Here is a 16,560-nt window from a genome sequence, read left to right on the forward strand (position 1 = left end):
AGGGCCTTTTTTACCTGAGGGTGTCATGAAAGCAGGTGAATCAAGACACTGAAGTGAGAGCAGATACACAGATGACAAAAAGAACTGTTTCTTTCGGACCAGCTGACTGCTGTGGGATGGAGGAAGGCAAAAAGGGATGAATACTCAAACCAGGGGAAATAAAATGACCCAGTATGAGCACAGCTCATGGTAGAATGCATTTCACATGGAACATCAGTGTCCTTCCCCCAGAACCCTGCCTCATCCAAAACCCCCCAAATAAATAAATCTTCGAGTCTTTGATGAGAAAAGAGGATTCTGTGTTTACTTGGCCATACCTGCGGTTAAAAGATCTGGAGCTGTTCACTGCTGGACACAAGATCCCAAGCATGTGGTGGCTGGATGCTGTACAGTTTTGCAATTTCTAAGGTGAAGTCTGTGTTCCTCTCCAGGCTGAGCTGTCCTATGCGAGCTGAAAAAATCTTCCACGCTTCTTTTCTCCAGTTAATAGGGACAGATCAAGGAACTTAAGAACCTCGGCAGCAGGCATGTCAGAAATCTGATTTAAGAGTCTAGCAGGGTTTCTGGCAGAAGGGCTGCTTCCCTGTGAGGAAGGATGACATTACTGAAGCTGTTCCCCCTGCTCGCTCCACAGGAGGCAAGGGGAAGCCCCCTGGTCTGTCTGAGGCTGGAAGGAGCCTTGGCTTGGTGCTCCTGCAAAATGTGGAACTCTAGAAGGAAAGAGCATGGAGAAGGGGGCAAGGAAGAAAAGGGGTAGGAAAGCAGGGGCAGTCTGCTCTGGCATGGGTAGAATGGGAAAGATGAAGGGTTGAGGTGAGAAGAGTGGTCTGGAAAAGTACAAGAAAAGAAACAAGGGAAGAAACACCCCACAAAAAAAGGCTGCAAGGTCTCAGCCAGCCTGGGCACCGTCCAGCTCCACTGGGGCCGTTCAAAGGACCACATCTCAGGCATTGCAACCTCACTGGAACGATGTCAGCCAAGCAGTGCCACAGGGAAAGCAGGATTGCCTTGTTCCCTACCCAGTTCAGCCCATTTTGCTGTGAACTTTGGAAAGCAATTCAAACTCTTTTCATTCCGACTTTATTAACAGTTTGCCATCAAAGCCCCCAGGAAACGCGCCCCCAAACAAAGCCTGCACGCCGAGTGCCTAAGACGTTAATGAGCTGCAATTAATGCCCAAGCGGCAGAGCTGTTCCAATAAAGTTTCCAAAGGCCAAGCCAGTGCATCCCGGTGTGCTCCTCCGTGCGGGCGGCTGGGGCAGCGCTGCTCGGGGTCAGTGCTCTGGCAGTGCAGGTTCAGCCCTCGCCGGGAGATGCGGAGCGGGGGCGTTGGAGCCCGGGGGCGGTGCGGAGGTTTGTCCCAGCCTTGTCACCGGCTGGGTGTCCCCGCTAGGGTTCTCGGGGCGGGACGGGACGAAAGCGAGCGGGCCCATGCCCAGCCCGGGCCCATGCCCGCGGCTTCGCGGCTCCTCCCGCCCGGCACCGCCCCATGCCCAGGTGTCCCCGAGCCCAGCGCAGCCGGGCTGAGCCGTGCTGAGCCGAGCAGAGCTGAGCGGAGCCCAGCTGCGGTGAATCGCGGCGCTCCCCTGTGCAGGAGGAGGCCGGGCCGGGCGCGGAGCGGCTGCGGGAGGCGGGCGGTGCGCGGGGGGCGGCAGTTCCGCAGCCCCGGCATGGCCCGGGGGCGGGCGCGGTGCCGCCGCCCGGCCCCCTGAGGAGGCGCGGCGGGGCTGCTGCCGGCCCGGCAGGACAGGCTTGGGGCGTGTCCCGGCGGGAGAGCGCTGGGGCTGTGCTCCGGGCTCCCGGCGGGGCCGGCATGTCCGGAGCCATGAAGTTCAGCGGCGACCTGAAGGTTCGCATCGGGGAGGCGGTGGGGCTGCAGCCCACCCGCTGGTCCCTCCGGCACTCGCTCTTCCGCAAGGGCTACCAACTACTGGATCCCTATGTCACCCTCAGCGTGGACCAGGTGCGCGTGGGGCAAACCAGCACCAAGCAGAAGACCAACAAACCCACCTACAACGAGGAGTTCTCGGCCACGCTCTCCGACGGCCATCAGATCGAGCTCTCCGTCTTCCACGACACCCCCATGGGCTACGATGACTTCGTGGCCAACTGCACCTTGCCTTTTCAGGAGCTGCTGCGCTCCGCCGGTCCCAGCGACAGCTTCGAGGGCTGGGTGAGTGGCCGCTTGGTGTGGGGGAGAAGCTGAGCCGGGCTCCTCTCGCAAGTGAATGGAGGCGCCCGAAGGGGACTGTCAGAGCTGGGGACCGTAAGAGCCAAAAGTCCCAGGTGTGGTAGTTGGAGGGTGCAGCCGCTGGAGCAGGGGCTGTGAAGTCTGTCCTCTTTGGAGACTAGCAGAAGACTTGGAATAGATAACTCAGAGGAAGATGTCCATTCCTCGTCTTGCTTAGCACTGCACAGACACGTACTTGGAGACTTGGATAGCTGGGGTTGTGTTTCTGCTCAGCTCTTCACATGCTCGCACAGGAGTTTGATGTGTGCATGCAAATTTGTCTGCCTTCTTCCCAGAATGGCAGGACTGGCCTTGTGTCTGTTGTGTCCAGCGTTGTGCTGGGTGAACACAGTTTCACTTCGAGCTCGTTCTGGGTTATTACCAAGTCAATGTCACTTGCATCGAGCCCAGAGAACCTCCTTGATGCCTTAGTCCTGATGGCAGAGAAATAGCACAGGCTCTAAAGTTGCACCTTTGCTTCCTGTAGAGGACTGTAAAGGAGGAGCAAGTGATTGTGTTGATCCAGAGAGTAGTTTGCTTAAAAGCAAGAGTTAGTGGGGGAAAAGGCATTTCTTCAGAGCAGAGAAGGTGCAGAAGAGATGAGAATTTTTGAGGCTAAGCTAGATATCAACATTTTGAGGCCAAGAAGCTCAGCATGTGCAGTCAGGTAAGCAGCAGAATAAATCAGAGGGGCAAAAAGGATCCTATCGCAGGGAGATGAGTGGTGCTTTCTGCTGTGAGCCAGGGTCTGTGGCTGAGGTGTGATGCTTCAGCTTTGGGGTGCTTAGAGGGATTGATGGATAGGTGTAGATTGGTGCTCTTTTTGTTGTTGTTAGGGAGGGCTCAGGTAGCCTCTGGCAAGGCTTGAGGTTGATGCCCTGAAGGTGTTCTGTGTGAGGCAGTCAGTGCTGCGATTGAGTGTGGGACAGAAGGGCCCCAGCCCAGCTCCAATGGCTGAGCTGAGGGGCTGCCTCAGGCGGAGCAGAGTTTCTGGGGTTTGCTGAGTGGGTGCGTGCCCAGCTTCCCAGGCTGGCTGTGCCCCTGGAGAGCAACTGCTCCTGGGACTTGTGCTAAAGCAACTGTACTAAATTGTGCTAAATATGGCCCAGAGCCCTGTGGAGAAGGCAAAGGAGTGATCTCAGGAGAGTGAGCTGTGGTTTTGAGGGTTTTCTTCATGTTTGCTTTGCTGGGGGTGTTTCCTCTTTGCTGTTGAGAGAGGCCCTGTCCTCTTGGGAGGCTGGAATGGTGGTTGTGCTGGGGCTGGTTCCGTGTGGGATTGGACTGCTGTGCTGCAGAGGTGGTGGCCTTGTTTCCATGACTAAAATATCTATTGTCACACTGCTGCAGTATGGATGCCTGCACGTTTCTGTCATTTCAGGTGCTGTTTCTTTCCTTTCCTCCATGCTGCAGTGCTGATTTTTAGGGCTGATGCAGTCTGAACTAGTCATGTGGTCTTTGTTGAGGGAAAAGTTTCTCAGCCTTGCTGGATAGACATGTGTTTTCTGACCTCCTGTAGGGGTGAGTAGATGGGTGTATTGGGTTGGGAAATCAGTGAGTTCCTTGAATTAGACTGACCTAACCTGATGATGTGATGAATGAAAAAACTAAGAGAGATAAGATAGAATAAGGGTGTGGATAAAGGCTTTTTACTTTGCAGGTCTCTGTGAGAGCTTTGGGGCTCTCAGGTGGACAGAGATGCTCCTGCTCAGACCTCTGCTGAAAGGTGGGTGACAGACCCTGCTGGCAGCTGCTTGGCTTGGTCTCTGCAGGTACAGGCAGAAGCCAAGGCTGCTCTTCAGAGCCTTCCCCCTTGCCCTGCCCCTCTCCCAAGTGCCATGGGACACAAGGTGTGAAAGGACCACCGAGAGCCATAGGGAGACATTTGGAGCTACCTGAGGGAGAACTCTCTGGGAAGCACTTCCCTTGAGAAGCAAGCCCTTTGTCTGCAGAGGGATGACCCAAATCTGTAGTTTCCTTGGGGAATGCCAGCACCCACTTAAGAAAGGCTGGCAAGGCTGAATTCCTTCCAGTCCTTTGAGAACAGGCACTCCAGCTCCAGCTCCTATTGCTTGCAGTGTGTTCTGCAGGTTCAGAGTAGTGGCCTTCAGTGTGTCCATGCAGATCTTGAAGTGCACTTAATGTTGTGGCAGTGGCCCTTCAGGACAGGGCCCTTTGCAGCCTGCAGTGCCCTTGTCCCTGTGTGTGTGCCCACGGCACAAAGGAGTAAAAGCAAGGCAGGATCGGCCCGTGAGCTGCAGGGCTGGGGGTTTGTGCCTTTTGAGTTCCACAAAGATGCAGCTCAGGTGGAGAAAGCGAATGCTTTATTAACTTAAAGGGGAAGGGGAGGGATGAACTTTTCTTAATCTAAACAGAAGGGAAGGTATGAACTTTTTTTAACGTAAGGGGAAGGGGGGGATGAACTTTCTTAACGTAAGGGGAAGGGAAGGGATGAACTTTTCTTAACCTAAAGGGAAGGGAAGGGATGAACTTTTCTTAACCTAAGGGGAAGGGGAGGGATATATTTTCTTAACCTAAGGGGAAGGGGAGGGATGAAGTGTGGGCAGGAGAAGGGAATGGAAGGGAGGGAGCTGTCCATAGAGGTGGGGAGGCCAGGAGGTGCGTGGCTTTGCTGGCTTGTTCAGGTAGGCCCATCATCTTGTCCCTTGGTCGCCCAGTGCTGTTGGAGGGACGCTGGTTGTGTCAGGGCAGAAGATTACTTTCTCACTGCCCGTCGAAAAGCAGACAAGACTGCAGTCCGCATGGTGGAGTAGGAGGGGCAGTCATCTTCATTTATGACTTGGAGGGCTGGAAGAGAGAGGAACAGAGCCACGGTCAGAGCCTGGGACTCTGCAGGGACCCGAGGAGCCCCTCCTGCCAGGGCCATCGCAGCCAGCTCTGGCCATGGGCAGGAGGGAGAAGGGGCCAACAGGATGAGCTGGAAGGTGCTGGCCCCAAATCCCCTCCCTGCCAGTGAAATGTGTCCTTGCTGTGCCCACAGCACCCATCGTCCATGCAGGGAGCCCCGTGCAGGTGGGTCAGGGATTGCAGCTCCCTGCCCAGGGTCTGTGCTCCTCCCCGCCAGCCCCCAGTGAGAGCCCGCTGTCCTCACTCACCCATCATGATGGGCTGCAGGTCTTTCATGTGCCAGGCTGCGACCCCTGGGAACAGAGAGCGTGTCAGGGCCCCAGTGGCACAGCTGGGCTGGGGCCGAGGTGCAGCGGGGCGGGGAGGGAGCGTGGGCTTGTGGCTCACCCATGAACCTGACAGCCAGCTCTCTCAGGGGCTGCTGTGGGCTCTGCAGGTAGGGCAGAGCCCGGTGCAGGTGCTCGTCCCTTCGGCTCATGTCCTTGTCCATCTGGAGAGAACAGCAGGACACGGAGGGTTGGCTGAGGCTCTGCCCCTTTTCCAGGCACTGCCTGTGCCCAGCACTGGCCTCCCCTTCCCGCACAGCCCTGAGGCCCAGGCAGCAGCCACTTGGCCTGGGCTTTGGAGTGAGCAGAGGGCTGGGTGCTCCTGGGGTTTCCCTGCCCCACAGTCCAGCTGGCCATTGGCTCCAGTGGCCTCCTGGCTCAGGGGCAGTGGAGCCTGGAGAAGAGCCCGCATGACCGAGGGAAGGGAGCAGCGTGTGGGGTGCAGGCTGGTGTCCCACAGGTGGGTTCAGCAGAGGGAAGGGCACCCCCACACATTGGGCATCGGGGGCTGGGCCTTTGGGTGGTCCTTACCAGGCAATCACAGAACTCCAGGTGCTGATTTTTCCTCAGGAGCTGCTCCAGATCCCTCCTCTTGAGAGAACTTGCAGCACAAAGGAGCATTTCCCGAGAGGCCTGCAGAGCAGCAGAGACTGGGACATGGCACCACAGCCCAGGGCATGGGACCTGCATCCCTGGCCAAAGCCAAGAAGACCCTGGAGCCCACCAGGCACCTTTACAGGAGGCAGCTGAGCCCCCTTCATGGGGACACCACAGCCCACAAGTGCTCACCTCTGCCACGCACTGGGTCTCGTCATGGCAGTGGAAGAAGAGCGGCACCAGGCTCTGGTGCAAAATTCTCTCCTTTCCCTCTTCCGCTACCAACTCCATCACCTCTCGGAAGAGGCGAATGGAGAGCAGCTGCACATGGCTGTTGTCCTGGGGCAGAAGAAGACAAAAAGACCTCAACACTGTCTGTTCCAGGCCCTCCAGGCATAGGCTTTAAAATGCACATGTCACAAAGTTCCCTGGCAGCACCAGAGCCTTACGTTGTCAAACAGTGGCTGGAGTGCCTCAGCCAGCTTCAGGGCAGCGGAGCCGAATGCCTGAAGGTCTTCATCCCGGAGCATGTTCAGGAAGACAGAGAGGGTCATCCTGACCAGCTCGGTGTCTTCATGATGCAGCAGCTCCAGGAGGCTTTCAGCCAGGCTGCAGATGCTGTCGGCCTGTGTGGAACACAGTGCTGTGCTGTGAAGCCCTGAACAGCTGCCCCACCAACAGCTCTCTGGTGCTGCAACCCCACGCTGCTGCCCCGGGGCCCAGAGGACAAAGGTCTGTCCCCCAGGGCCCGGGCAGCTGAAGAGGGAGGCAGGAGAGCTGGGAGCAGCTGCCACAGCTCCCGAAGCCCAGCCAAGCCCAAGCTACTGCTTTTCCCAATCCCAGGCTGCCAGTGTGGCTTCAGCCGGGTGTCCCCTTCTCACCATTGAGGGATCCACGCTGAGAACCAGGAGGCCTCTCAGTGCCAGGCGCTGCCTCTCAGGGCTCTGGCTCTGCAAGTTTCTTGATAGGATGGGCAGGACTGTGTCATGACATCTTCTCCCATCCAGATAGTCCAGGATCTGGAAGGCAGAGAGCAGTGAGGGGCTGGATGGGCAGCAGGAGCCCGGAGTCACCCAGGGCTGTGCCCAGGCAGCAGCACAGGGCACAGGCACCATCCTGGCAGCTGTGGCTGTGAGAGGGCAGAGAGGGGGACGCAGGAGGGTGAGGCAGCTCTTGCCATCAGGCTCACCTCTACAAGGAACGCCAGGGCAGAGAGCTCCCACTGGGTTTCCTCCCTGCTGAGCATCCCGAGCAGGTGGATTGCCATCTCGCAATGGAAGGGGACAAGGACACGTCGCATCTCCCTGTCAGGAGGTAAAAAAGGAGCCATTGAGCTTGTGGCAGGTGGGCAAAGCTCTCCAAGGACTGACTCACAAAGGCCTGAACTTTTCCCAGTATCCCTTGAGAGAACAGGGGTGCTTTGGGAGATCACTCCTCCTGTGCACCCAGCTCTCACAGCCTTTTCCAATCTGCTCAGCCATCCCTTGGTGCCAAGGCCATCTGGCCCACACCCACAGGGGCTGGGTGGTGTTCTCCATGCACAGGGGAGAGACAACAGGGGCAGTGGGGAGAAGGGTGTCTCACCTGGCCAGCAGCCCCACTGCATAATGGTGGGTGTCAGAATAAAGCAGTGTCTCCCAGCCACGCTGTTGTTCAATGGCCACCACCTCATTCTCCCAGTGCAGGCGGCAGAGCAGGGCCTTCAGGGTCTGTACTGCAAACCTGTGTGCAGAGCAAAGGCCAGGTCATGCTGGGAGCCCCGGCCCCAGTCCCGAGGGCATGGGAGGGACAGAGGACAGGGATGAGCACCTGCTGGGGTTGGTGGGAAGGCCATGTTCCTCCTGGCATTCCCTCCAGAAAGCATTGACCTCCTCTGACATCTGCTCTGTGCTCGTGGAAATTTGGAAGAGCAGAGACAAGAGGAGGTGTGGGGCATGATTGATCATGGCCTCTTCGCACTCGGGCTCCTGGATGATGTGCCACAGTGCCAGGGTTGCCTGCAATAAAACCAGGCAGTGACAGCGCTCAGTGTGAGATGTCCATGTGGCAGGGCCTGAGCGGGGAGGGAGAGGCCAGGGGAGACCCAGGGGGAGCAGCCAGTCTGGTGCCCATGAACCTGCCCCTCAGCCACATTTGTAGCCCAGCGCCTGAGGCAGGGAGATGCAGTGGTGGGGGAGGCAACTTGGGCAGGAGCAAAGGCCAATTCCAGAAACTCACAGCCAGGGCAAAGATGCCTGTGGTGTTGTCATCAGATGTGGACACGCCGTGCACTGGCCAGTCCTCCATTGCTGCAAGCAGTGATGGCAGCACCTTCTCCACTGCTGTTCCCGAGGAGGCGATGCTGCTCCACATCACTGCAGCAGCTCTGTGGAGACAGAACTCTGGGTCAGGGGGTCTCAACCACAGTGCCATGGCCAGGGCAGCTGTGGGGGCCCAGGTGACAGAGCCACTGTGCCTTGAGGGACAGGGAGGGCACATGGCAGCAGGATTGGGGGCTGACAGGCCAGGGCTGGGAAATGGAGAGGTCAGAGGGTTCTGGAACTCTGCATCTGTCTAGTAGACCAGGTGGGACAGGCTCTACAGGGTGATGGGTTCTAAGGGTTGGTGAGCCCTGAGCCACCAAGGCAGCTGAGCCCTGTACCTGTCACACTCTGGGGCACAGTGCAGCAGGGTCATCACAACCTCCTGAGGGTTTCTGTCAGCGAGCCTGCAGATGTCAATGTGCTGCCTGACATCTGGAGAAAGGTGGAAGGTGAGGCACTGGTGGATGTACCTCACAAGGGCTGGCACCTGGAGAAGGAGTAGGGGAGAGTGTGAGAGCTGCCAGAGTGAGCAGGTTGCCCAGCTTCCCCCAGGAAATGCTTCCCTTCCCACCACGCTGTGCAGCCTCAAAGGCTTAGGGGGCCGAACAGACCCAGTTTAAGGTGCCATAAGAGTCCTGGTGAGCAGGAGCCCTGGGCACAGGCTGCTTGCCTGCTTGCTTCTGATTTGAGACACCTTTCTCCTCTAAAGAGTTCAGACTGGCAGCTGTATTGGGTTTCTGTGGCCAGGCCTTGGTAGTGGGGGTTCTACAGGGCTGGCTTGTGACAGTGGGTGGATGCCCAAAAGTGGCTGTGAGCCCATGGGAGGCTCGTGCTGGAGCTGGGTCCTGACAGGGACCTGCTGCACATGGAGAGAGGAGCCCACAAAGGAGCAGGAATCCCCGGCAGGATGCACAGTGGAGCAGCTTGTTCCTGAAGGACTGCACCCCATGGAGATACCTGGATAAGATGCAGCCCAGACCCCTGCCATGAGGACACCACAGCTCACAAGTGCTCACCTCTGCCCCACACTGCTTCTCATCATCCCAGTGGAAGAAGGGGACCAGGCCCTGGCACACATCCGTCTTTCCCTCTTCTGCTACCATCTCCATCACCTCTCGGAAGAGGCGAATGGAGAGCAGCTGCACATGGCTGTTGTCCTGGGGCAGAAGAAGAGAAAAAGATCTCAGCACTGGCTGCTCCAGGCGCACCAGGCACAGGCCTGAAAATCCACAGGGCACAAAGTTCCCTGGCAGTACCAGATCCTTACATTTTCAAAGAGTGGCTGGAGTGTCTCAGCCAGCTTTGGAGCAGCGCAGCCGAATGTCTGAAGATCTTCATTCTGGAGCACATTCAGCAAGACAGAGAGGGTCATCTCGACCAACTCTCCATCTGCCTGATGCAGCAGCTCCAAGAGGCTTTCAGCCAGGCTGCAGATGCTGTTGGCCTGTGTGGAAGGAACACAGTGCTGTGCTGTGAAGCCCTGAACAGCTGCCCCACCAACAGCTCTCTGGTGCTGCAACCCCACAATTCTTCCCCAGGGCCCAGAGGGAGGCAGGAGAGCTGGGAGCAGCTGCCACAGCTCCCAAAGCCCAGCCAAGCCCAAGTGACTGCATTCCCATCCCCACGTTTCCAGTGTGGCTTCAGCCGGGTGTCCCCTTCTCACCATTGAGGGATCCACACTGAGAACCAGGAGCCCTCTCAGTGCCAGGCGCTGCCTGTCAGGGCACTGGCTCTGCAGGTTCCTTGATAGGATGGGCAGGACCCTCTCACGACACTTTCTCCCATCCAGATAGTCCAGGATCTGGAAGGCAGAGAGCAGTGAGGGGCTGGATGGGCAGCAGGAGCCCGGAGCCACCCAGGGCTGTGCCCAGGCAGCAGCTCAGGGCGCAGGCACCGTCCTGGCAGCTGTGGCTGCGAGAGGGCAGAGAGGGGGAGGCAGGTGGGCGAGGCAGCTCTTGCCATCAGGCTCACCTCGACAAGGAACGCCAGGGCAGGGAGCTCCCATTGGGGTTCCTCCCTGCTGAGCAGCCCGAGCAGGTGGATTGCCATCTCGCAATGGAAGGGCACCAAGGACACGTCGCATCTCCCTGTCATGGGAGAAAAGGGATCCATCGAGGCTGAGCCAGGTGGTCAAAGCTCTCCAAGAAAAGACTCACAGAGGCCTGGACCTTCCCCAGCAGCCCAGCATGGGATGTGGGTGCTTTGGGAGGTGGCTTCTCCTCTGCACCCAGCTCTCACAGCCTTTTCCAGTCTGCTTGGCCATCTCTTGGTGCCAAGGCCATCTGGCCCACAGCCACAAGGGCTGTGTGGGGTTCCTTGTGCCCAAGGGAGAGACAACAGGGGCAGTGGGGAGAAGGGTGTCTCACCTGGCCAGCAGCCCCAGTGCATAATGGTGGGTGTCAGAATAAAGCAGTGTCTCCCAGCCACGCTTTCGTTCAATGGCCACCACCTCATTCTCCCAGTGCAGGCGGCAGAGCAGGGCCTTCAGGGTCTGTACTGCAAACCTGTGTGCAGAGCAAAGGCCAGGTCTTGCTGGGAGCCCTGGCCCCAGTCCCGAGGGCATGGGAGGGATAGAGGACTGGGATGGAGCACCTGTTGGGGTTGGTGGGAAGGCCATGTTCCTCCTGGCATCCCCTCCAGAAAGCATTGACCTCCTCTGGCATCTGCTGTGTGCTCATGGAAATTTGGATGAGCAAAGCCACGAGGAGGTGTGGGGTGTAATTGAAAACTGCATCTTGGCACTTGGGCTCCTGGATGATGAACCGCAGTGCCAGAGTTGCCTGCAAAATAAAACCACACAGAGACAGCGCTCAGTGTGAGATGTCCATGTGGCATGGCCTGAGCGTGCGATGGAGGGGTCAGGGGAGACCCAGGGGGAGCAGCCAGCCTGGTGCCCCTGAACCTGCCCCTCTAGCCACATTTGCAGCCCAATGCCTGAGGCAGGGAGATGCAGTGGTGGGGGAGGCATGGAGAGTCGCTGGAGAGGTGACCTGGGGAAGAGCAAAGGCCACTTCCAGAAACTCACAGCCAGGGAAGAGATGTGTGTGTGGTCCTCATCAGAGGTGGACACGCCGTGCACTGGCCAGTCCTCCATTGCTGCAAGCAGTGTGGGCAGCACCTTCTCCACTGCTGTTCCCGAGGAGGCGATGCTGCTCCACATCACTGCAGCAGCTCTGTGGCAACAGAACTCTTGGTCAGGGGGGTCTCAGCTTCAGCACCATGACCTGGGCAGCTGTGGGGGCCCAGGTGACAGAGCAGCTGTGCTTTGAGGGGTTAAGTGTGCAAATGGCAGCAGGATTGGGGAGCTGACAGGCCAGGGCTGGGAAATGGAGGGGTCAGAGGGTCCTGGAGCTCTCCATCTGTCTAGTAGACCAGGTGGGACAGGCTCTACAGAGTGATGGGTTCTAAAGTTGCTGAGCCCTGAGCCACCAAGGCAGCTGAGCCCTGTACCTGTCACACTCTGGGGCACAGCGCAGAAGAGTTGTCACCACCTCACTTGGGTGTGCCTCAGCGAGCCTGCGGATGTCAGTGTGCATCCTGACATCTGGAGACACGTGGGATGTGAGGCGCTGGTGGATGGACCTCACAATGGCCGGCACCTGGAGGGGAAATGAGGGAGAGTTGCAGAGTTCCCTGAGCAAGGAAGTTGCCCAGCTTCCCCTAGGAAGTGCTTCCCTTCCCACCATACTCTGTGGCCTCAAAGGCTTAGGGGACCCAGCAGACCCGGCTTGAGGGGCCACAAGATCCCTGGGGCACTTGAGCCCTGGCAGCCAGCTGCTTACTTCCTTCATTCTGGAGACACCTTTCTCCTCAAAAAATTCCAGATGGGGAGCATCAGGGACACTCTGAGTCGCCGTGGTGTCAGCCTCTTCGATGCTCTCAGTTGTGATGTCATCGTTCGCCTTGAGATCAGTTGGTTCCATTTCATTGTTGATTGTGTCAGTGGTCAAGGCAGTCTCAGGGTTTTCTGTGCCATCCATCAGTTCCGTGGCTGAGCTGGAAGTGCCATCAATCGGCACTGGTGTGATGTCAGCCTTGGGCACGATCTCAGTGTCAGTGCCGGTTGTGTCACCAGCCAAAGCGGTGTCAGGCTTTGCTGCGCCGTCCATCGGTGCCACGTCACAGTCTGTTGTGCCATCAGTCGGTATCAGTGTGATGTCAGGCTTGGCCATGACATCAGTCACTGTGGTGTCAGAGCCGGTTGTGTCATCATCCTCAGCGGTGTCAGGCTGTGCTGTGCAATGAACTGGTTCGATGTCAGCCTTTGCAGTGAGATCAGCCAGTGCACTGTCAGGGTTTTCCATGTCTTCGGTCACAGCATTGTCAGAGGTCTCCATGTGATCAATCCGGGCAGTGCTGACATCAGGCTTGATCTCAGTTGGCCTGGTGTCAGGCTCTGCCATGAGCTCAGGTGGTGTGCTCCGGGGTGTTCTACGCCGAATGCCCATGAACTTCAGAAACCTCTGCAGGAGAGCAAAGGGCAGGGAAGAGAGGAAAGTCAGACAGAGTGCTACAGCAGTAGTGCCAGGCTGAGCAGGGTCAGCAGGCCCAGCCCAGGTGGCGATGGCTGCAGGTACCTGAACTGCTCTGCGGAAGCGTCCACGGGGGCGGTCCTGCTGCTCTGTCCGCTCCTGGCCTGGGTCTGCCAAAGAGTGAGTGCAGTCAGAGCTGAGGGGCTGCAGGAGAGGCTGGGGAACACAGCCCAGCCCTGCACTCCAGAGTCAGGGACAGCCCTGGGATGCCCAGTGAATGGAGCATGGATGCTGGGGTGTGAGTCTTTGCCCCTCTTCCTGCCTCCCTTTCCCTGGGCGTGTCCACAGGGGATGGAAGGGTCCAAGCTGGCTGCAGCCACCAGCCCTGTGGCCCAGGTCCAGCACTCACCTTGCTGCAGGGGCTGGAAATGCTGCATCTCCTCAGGTTGCTGTGCTGGGGCAGCCCCAGGGCCTTCTCTCCTCCTCTTCAGCCTGAGCAGCCTGCACAGGCCAGAGCGTCTCCCCGCCATCCTACACGTTGACCTCGAGGGCACGAGAGACGCCTTGGGAAAGACCCTGGTTGCCAAATCTCGCAGAGTGTCTTCAAGGGCACCTTCCACAGGGAGTGGAGATGCCTGGGAAAACCTCCAGATCACAAAGTCTGGTGGTCTGGCCTCGAGGGCACCTTCCACAGGGACTGCAGGTGACCAAGTCCCGTGGTCTGGCCTCGAGGGCACCTTCCACAGGGACTGGTGATGCCCAGAAATACTCTGGGTCACCAAGGCCTGTGGCCTGGCCTCGAGGGCCACTCCCACAGGGAGTGAGGATGCCTCGGAAAAACCTCCGGGTCACCAACTCCCGTGGTCTGGCCTCGAGGGATCTTGCTACGTAGAGAATTCTCGGAAATGCTTCGGGTCAGTAAGGAACGAGTTGGCTGCGAGGAGACTCCTCACAGCACCGCTCTGTCCCGTCCTGTCCAGACGCGTGCTCCGAGCACTGTGGCGTGGCCGCGTCGCCGCCAACACCAAGATCACGGGGTGTCACAAAGGGCCTTGGACACCCTGCCCTGTCCCATCCCATCGGCAACGGCTGCCATGTCACAAAGGGCTCTGTGACACATGGCCACGTGCCCTGGGGCCTCCCCCAGCATGGCCAACCTGCCCCAGGTTGGAAGGAATGCATTCCTCAAAGCATCTGAGACAGCTGGATGTGAACTTTAGGCATGGCTGCAGAAAGGAGCAAACACTCCCCTTGTGTGCCTGCTCATGGCAGCAGAAGGAGCCCCCTCTGCTGCCGACACAGCCGCAGCAGGAAGGGCATGGGGCCTCCACAGAAGCTGGCACGGCCTCCTTGGGAGAAGTCCTGCTGGTGGCCATCATAAACACAGGGTGGGTGACACAGAGGAGCAATGTGTGGACAAGGGCACGATGCTGCTCTGACCACTTTCCCCCGGGCTGCACCAAAATCAGCAGCTCTGGCAAGTCCCAGCCCAAAGAGACCTGCCACCGCCCTGAGTCCTGGCAGGGCTGGTTTTCGTCTCCTGCCCCAAAGATCTGCACCCCTGCGGCCTTCCCTGCCAGAGGGCAGCCAAAGCCAACAGGCATTGATGACTGTGCCCTTGCAGGGGGATGTTGGGAGGAGCCTCTGCAGCAATTTGTGGCAATGCTTGGCATCTGTCAGAAGGGAGAAGCTGTGGCTCCTTGCTGGAATGATTTCTTCATGGAAGTGATTACCTGCGGCACAAAAACATCTTTGTTGTTAAGGCACTGAAGAATCTGGCATTTAATAATCCTACATTCAGGAAAGCATTACTTCCCATTACTCAACTCAGGGAGTTGAAAGAAGTGGCAAACTTTGCAGTTTAAGTCACTTGGGAGGACCTGAGAACGTCACAGATTTGGAGTTTGCTTCCCCTCTCCAACCGGCAACTCATTTGCCTTCACACAGTCCATTTAGAATAAAAAAAACCTAAACAGAAGCCAGAATCCTGGGCTGTGTTTGGTTTGTAAAGGGTTTTCTATTATGGGATAAATATAGAAGTATTCTGGTAAGGGATGAAAACTCTGAAGGAACAAAAGTTCCCTCAGTGTTCCAAAAGCACCCCAAACAAAGCAGGATGTTGCAAAAACATTAATCCTCCCTCTGGTGCAGGTAGCTGACTGGCTGGGAAAGCCTTTGATAGACTGTAAGCCAAGCAAAATCTGTATTGGGTGATTTGGAGTTGAGTGAGCAAGTGCTCCAGCCTTTGTAAGATCTTGCAACTCATCCTATGGACACTCAGGTGGGGTGCTTTAAAGTTCAGGCTGTCTTGGAATCTTGCCTGCAGCCATGAGCCAGTCCCAGGGAAGTCTTCTAAGAACTGTGGGTTGCTCTTGACGGTGAGGGTGGATTGTGTCCTGGTTCCTCTGGACTGCAACGATGAGCTCTAAGTAAGAAGGAGAGAGAGGCTGAAAGTGCCAAGTGACAACTAGTGATGCTCATGAGAGGGGAGATAAGGGCCTTTTTTACCTGAGGGTGTCATGAAAGCAGGTGAATCAAGACACTGAAGTGAGAGCAGATACACAGATGACAAAAAGAACTGTTTCTTTCAGACCAGCTGACTGCTGTGGGATGGAGGAAGGCAAAAAGGGATGAATATTCAAACCAGGGGAAATAAAATTACCAAGAATAAGCACAGCTCATGGTAGAATGCATTTCACATGGAACATCAGTGTCCTTCCCCCAGAACCCTGCCCCATCTAAACCCCCAAATAAATAAAACTTCGAGTCTTTGATGAGAAAAGAGGACTCTTCATTTACTTGGCCATACCTGCGGTTAAAAGATCTGGAGCTGGTCACTGCTGGACACAAGATCCCAAGCATGTGGTGGCTGGATGCTGTACAGTTTTGCAATTTCTAAGGTGAAGTCTGTGTTCCTCTCCAGGCTGAGCTGTCCTAGGCGAGCTGAAAAAATCTTCCACGCTTCTTTTCTCCAGCTAATAGGGACAGATCAAGGAACTTAAGAACCTCGGCAGCAGGCATGTCAGAAATCTGATTTAAGAGTCTAGCAGGGTTTCTGGCAGAAGGGTTGCTTCCCTGTGAGGAAGGATGACATTACTGAAGCTGTTCCCCCTGCTCGCTCCACGGGAGGCAAGGGGAAGCCCCCTGGTCTGTCCGAGGCTGGAAGGAGCCTTGGCTTGGTGCTCCTGCAAAACTTGGAGCTCTAGAAGAAGAAAAGAGCATGGGGAAGGGGGCAAGGAGGAACAGGGGTGGGAAAGCAGGGGCAGTCTGCTCTGGCATGGGTAGAATGGGAAAGATGAAGGGTTGAGGTGAGAAGAGTGGTCTGGAAAAGTACAAGAAAAGAAAGAAGGGAAGAAACACCCCCACAAAGAAAGGCTGCAAGCTCTCAGCCAGCCTGGGCACCATCCAGCTGCACTGGGGCCGTTCAAAGGACCACATCTCAGGCACTGCAACCTCACTGGGACAATGTCAGCCAAGCACTGCCACAGGGAAAGCAGGATTGCCTTGTTCCCTACCCAGTTCAGCCCATTTTGCTGTGAACTTTGGAAAGCAATTCACACTCTTTACATTCCAACTTTATTAACAGTTTGCCATCAAAGCCCCCAAGAAACGCGCCCCCAAACAAAGCCTGCACGCCGAGTGTCGAAGACCTTAATGAGCTGCAATTAATGCCCAAGCGGCAGAGCTGTTCCAATGAAGTTTCCAAAGGCCAAGCCAGTGCATCCCGGTGTGCTCCTCCGTGCGGGCGGCTGGGGCAGCGCTGCTCG

At 57.1% G+C, this 16,560-nt stretch overlaps 1 protein-coding gene across 1 annotated transcript in view; it reads left to right on the forward strand.

Annotated features, from left to right (window-relative positions):
• Positions 1–1,770: 1,770 nt before the first annotated feature.
• The window catches only part of PRKCH (protein kinase C eta), a 134,163-nt gene continuing 119,373 nt past the window's right edge, over positions 1,771–16,560 (forward strand). Inside the window, exon 1 of the mRNA XM_050336255.1 lies at positions 1,771–2,173. Coding sequence (XP_050192212.1) covers positions 1,814–2,173 — 360 coding nt within the window. The 5' untranslated portion in view covers positions 1,771–1,813. The remainder of the gene's footprint in view (positions 2,174–16,560) is intronic.

Source organism: Myiozetetes cayanensis, unplaced genomic scaffold (genome assembly GCF_022539395.1).
Source record: "Myiozetetes cayanensis isolate MyiCay16 unplaced genomic scaffold, myiCay2020 scf6-25, whole genome shotgun sequence".
NCBI classification, from domain to species: domain Eukaryota; kingdom Metazoa; phylum Chordata; class Aves; order Passeriformes; family Tyrannidae; genus Myiozetetes; species Myiozetetes cayanensis.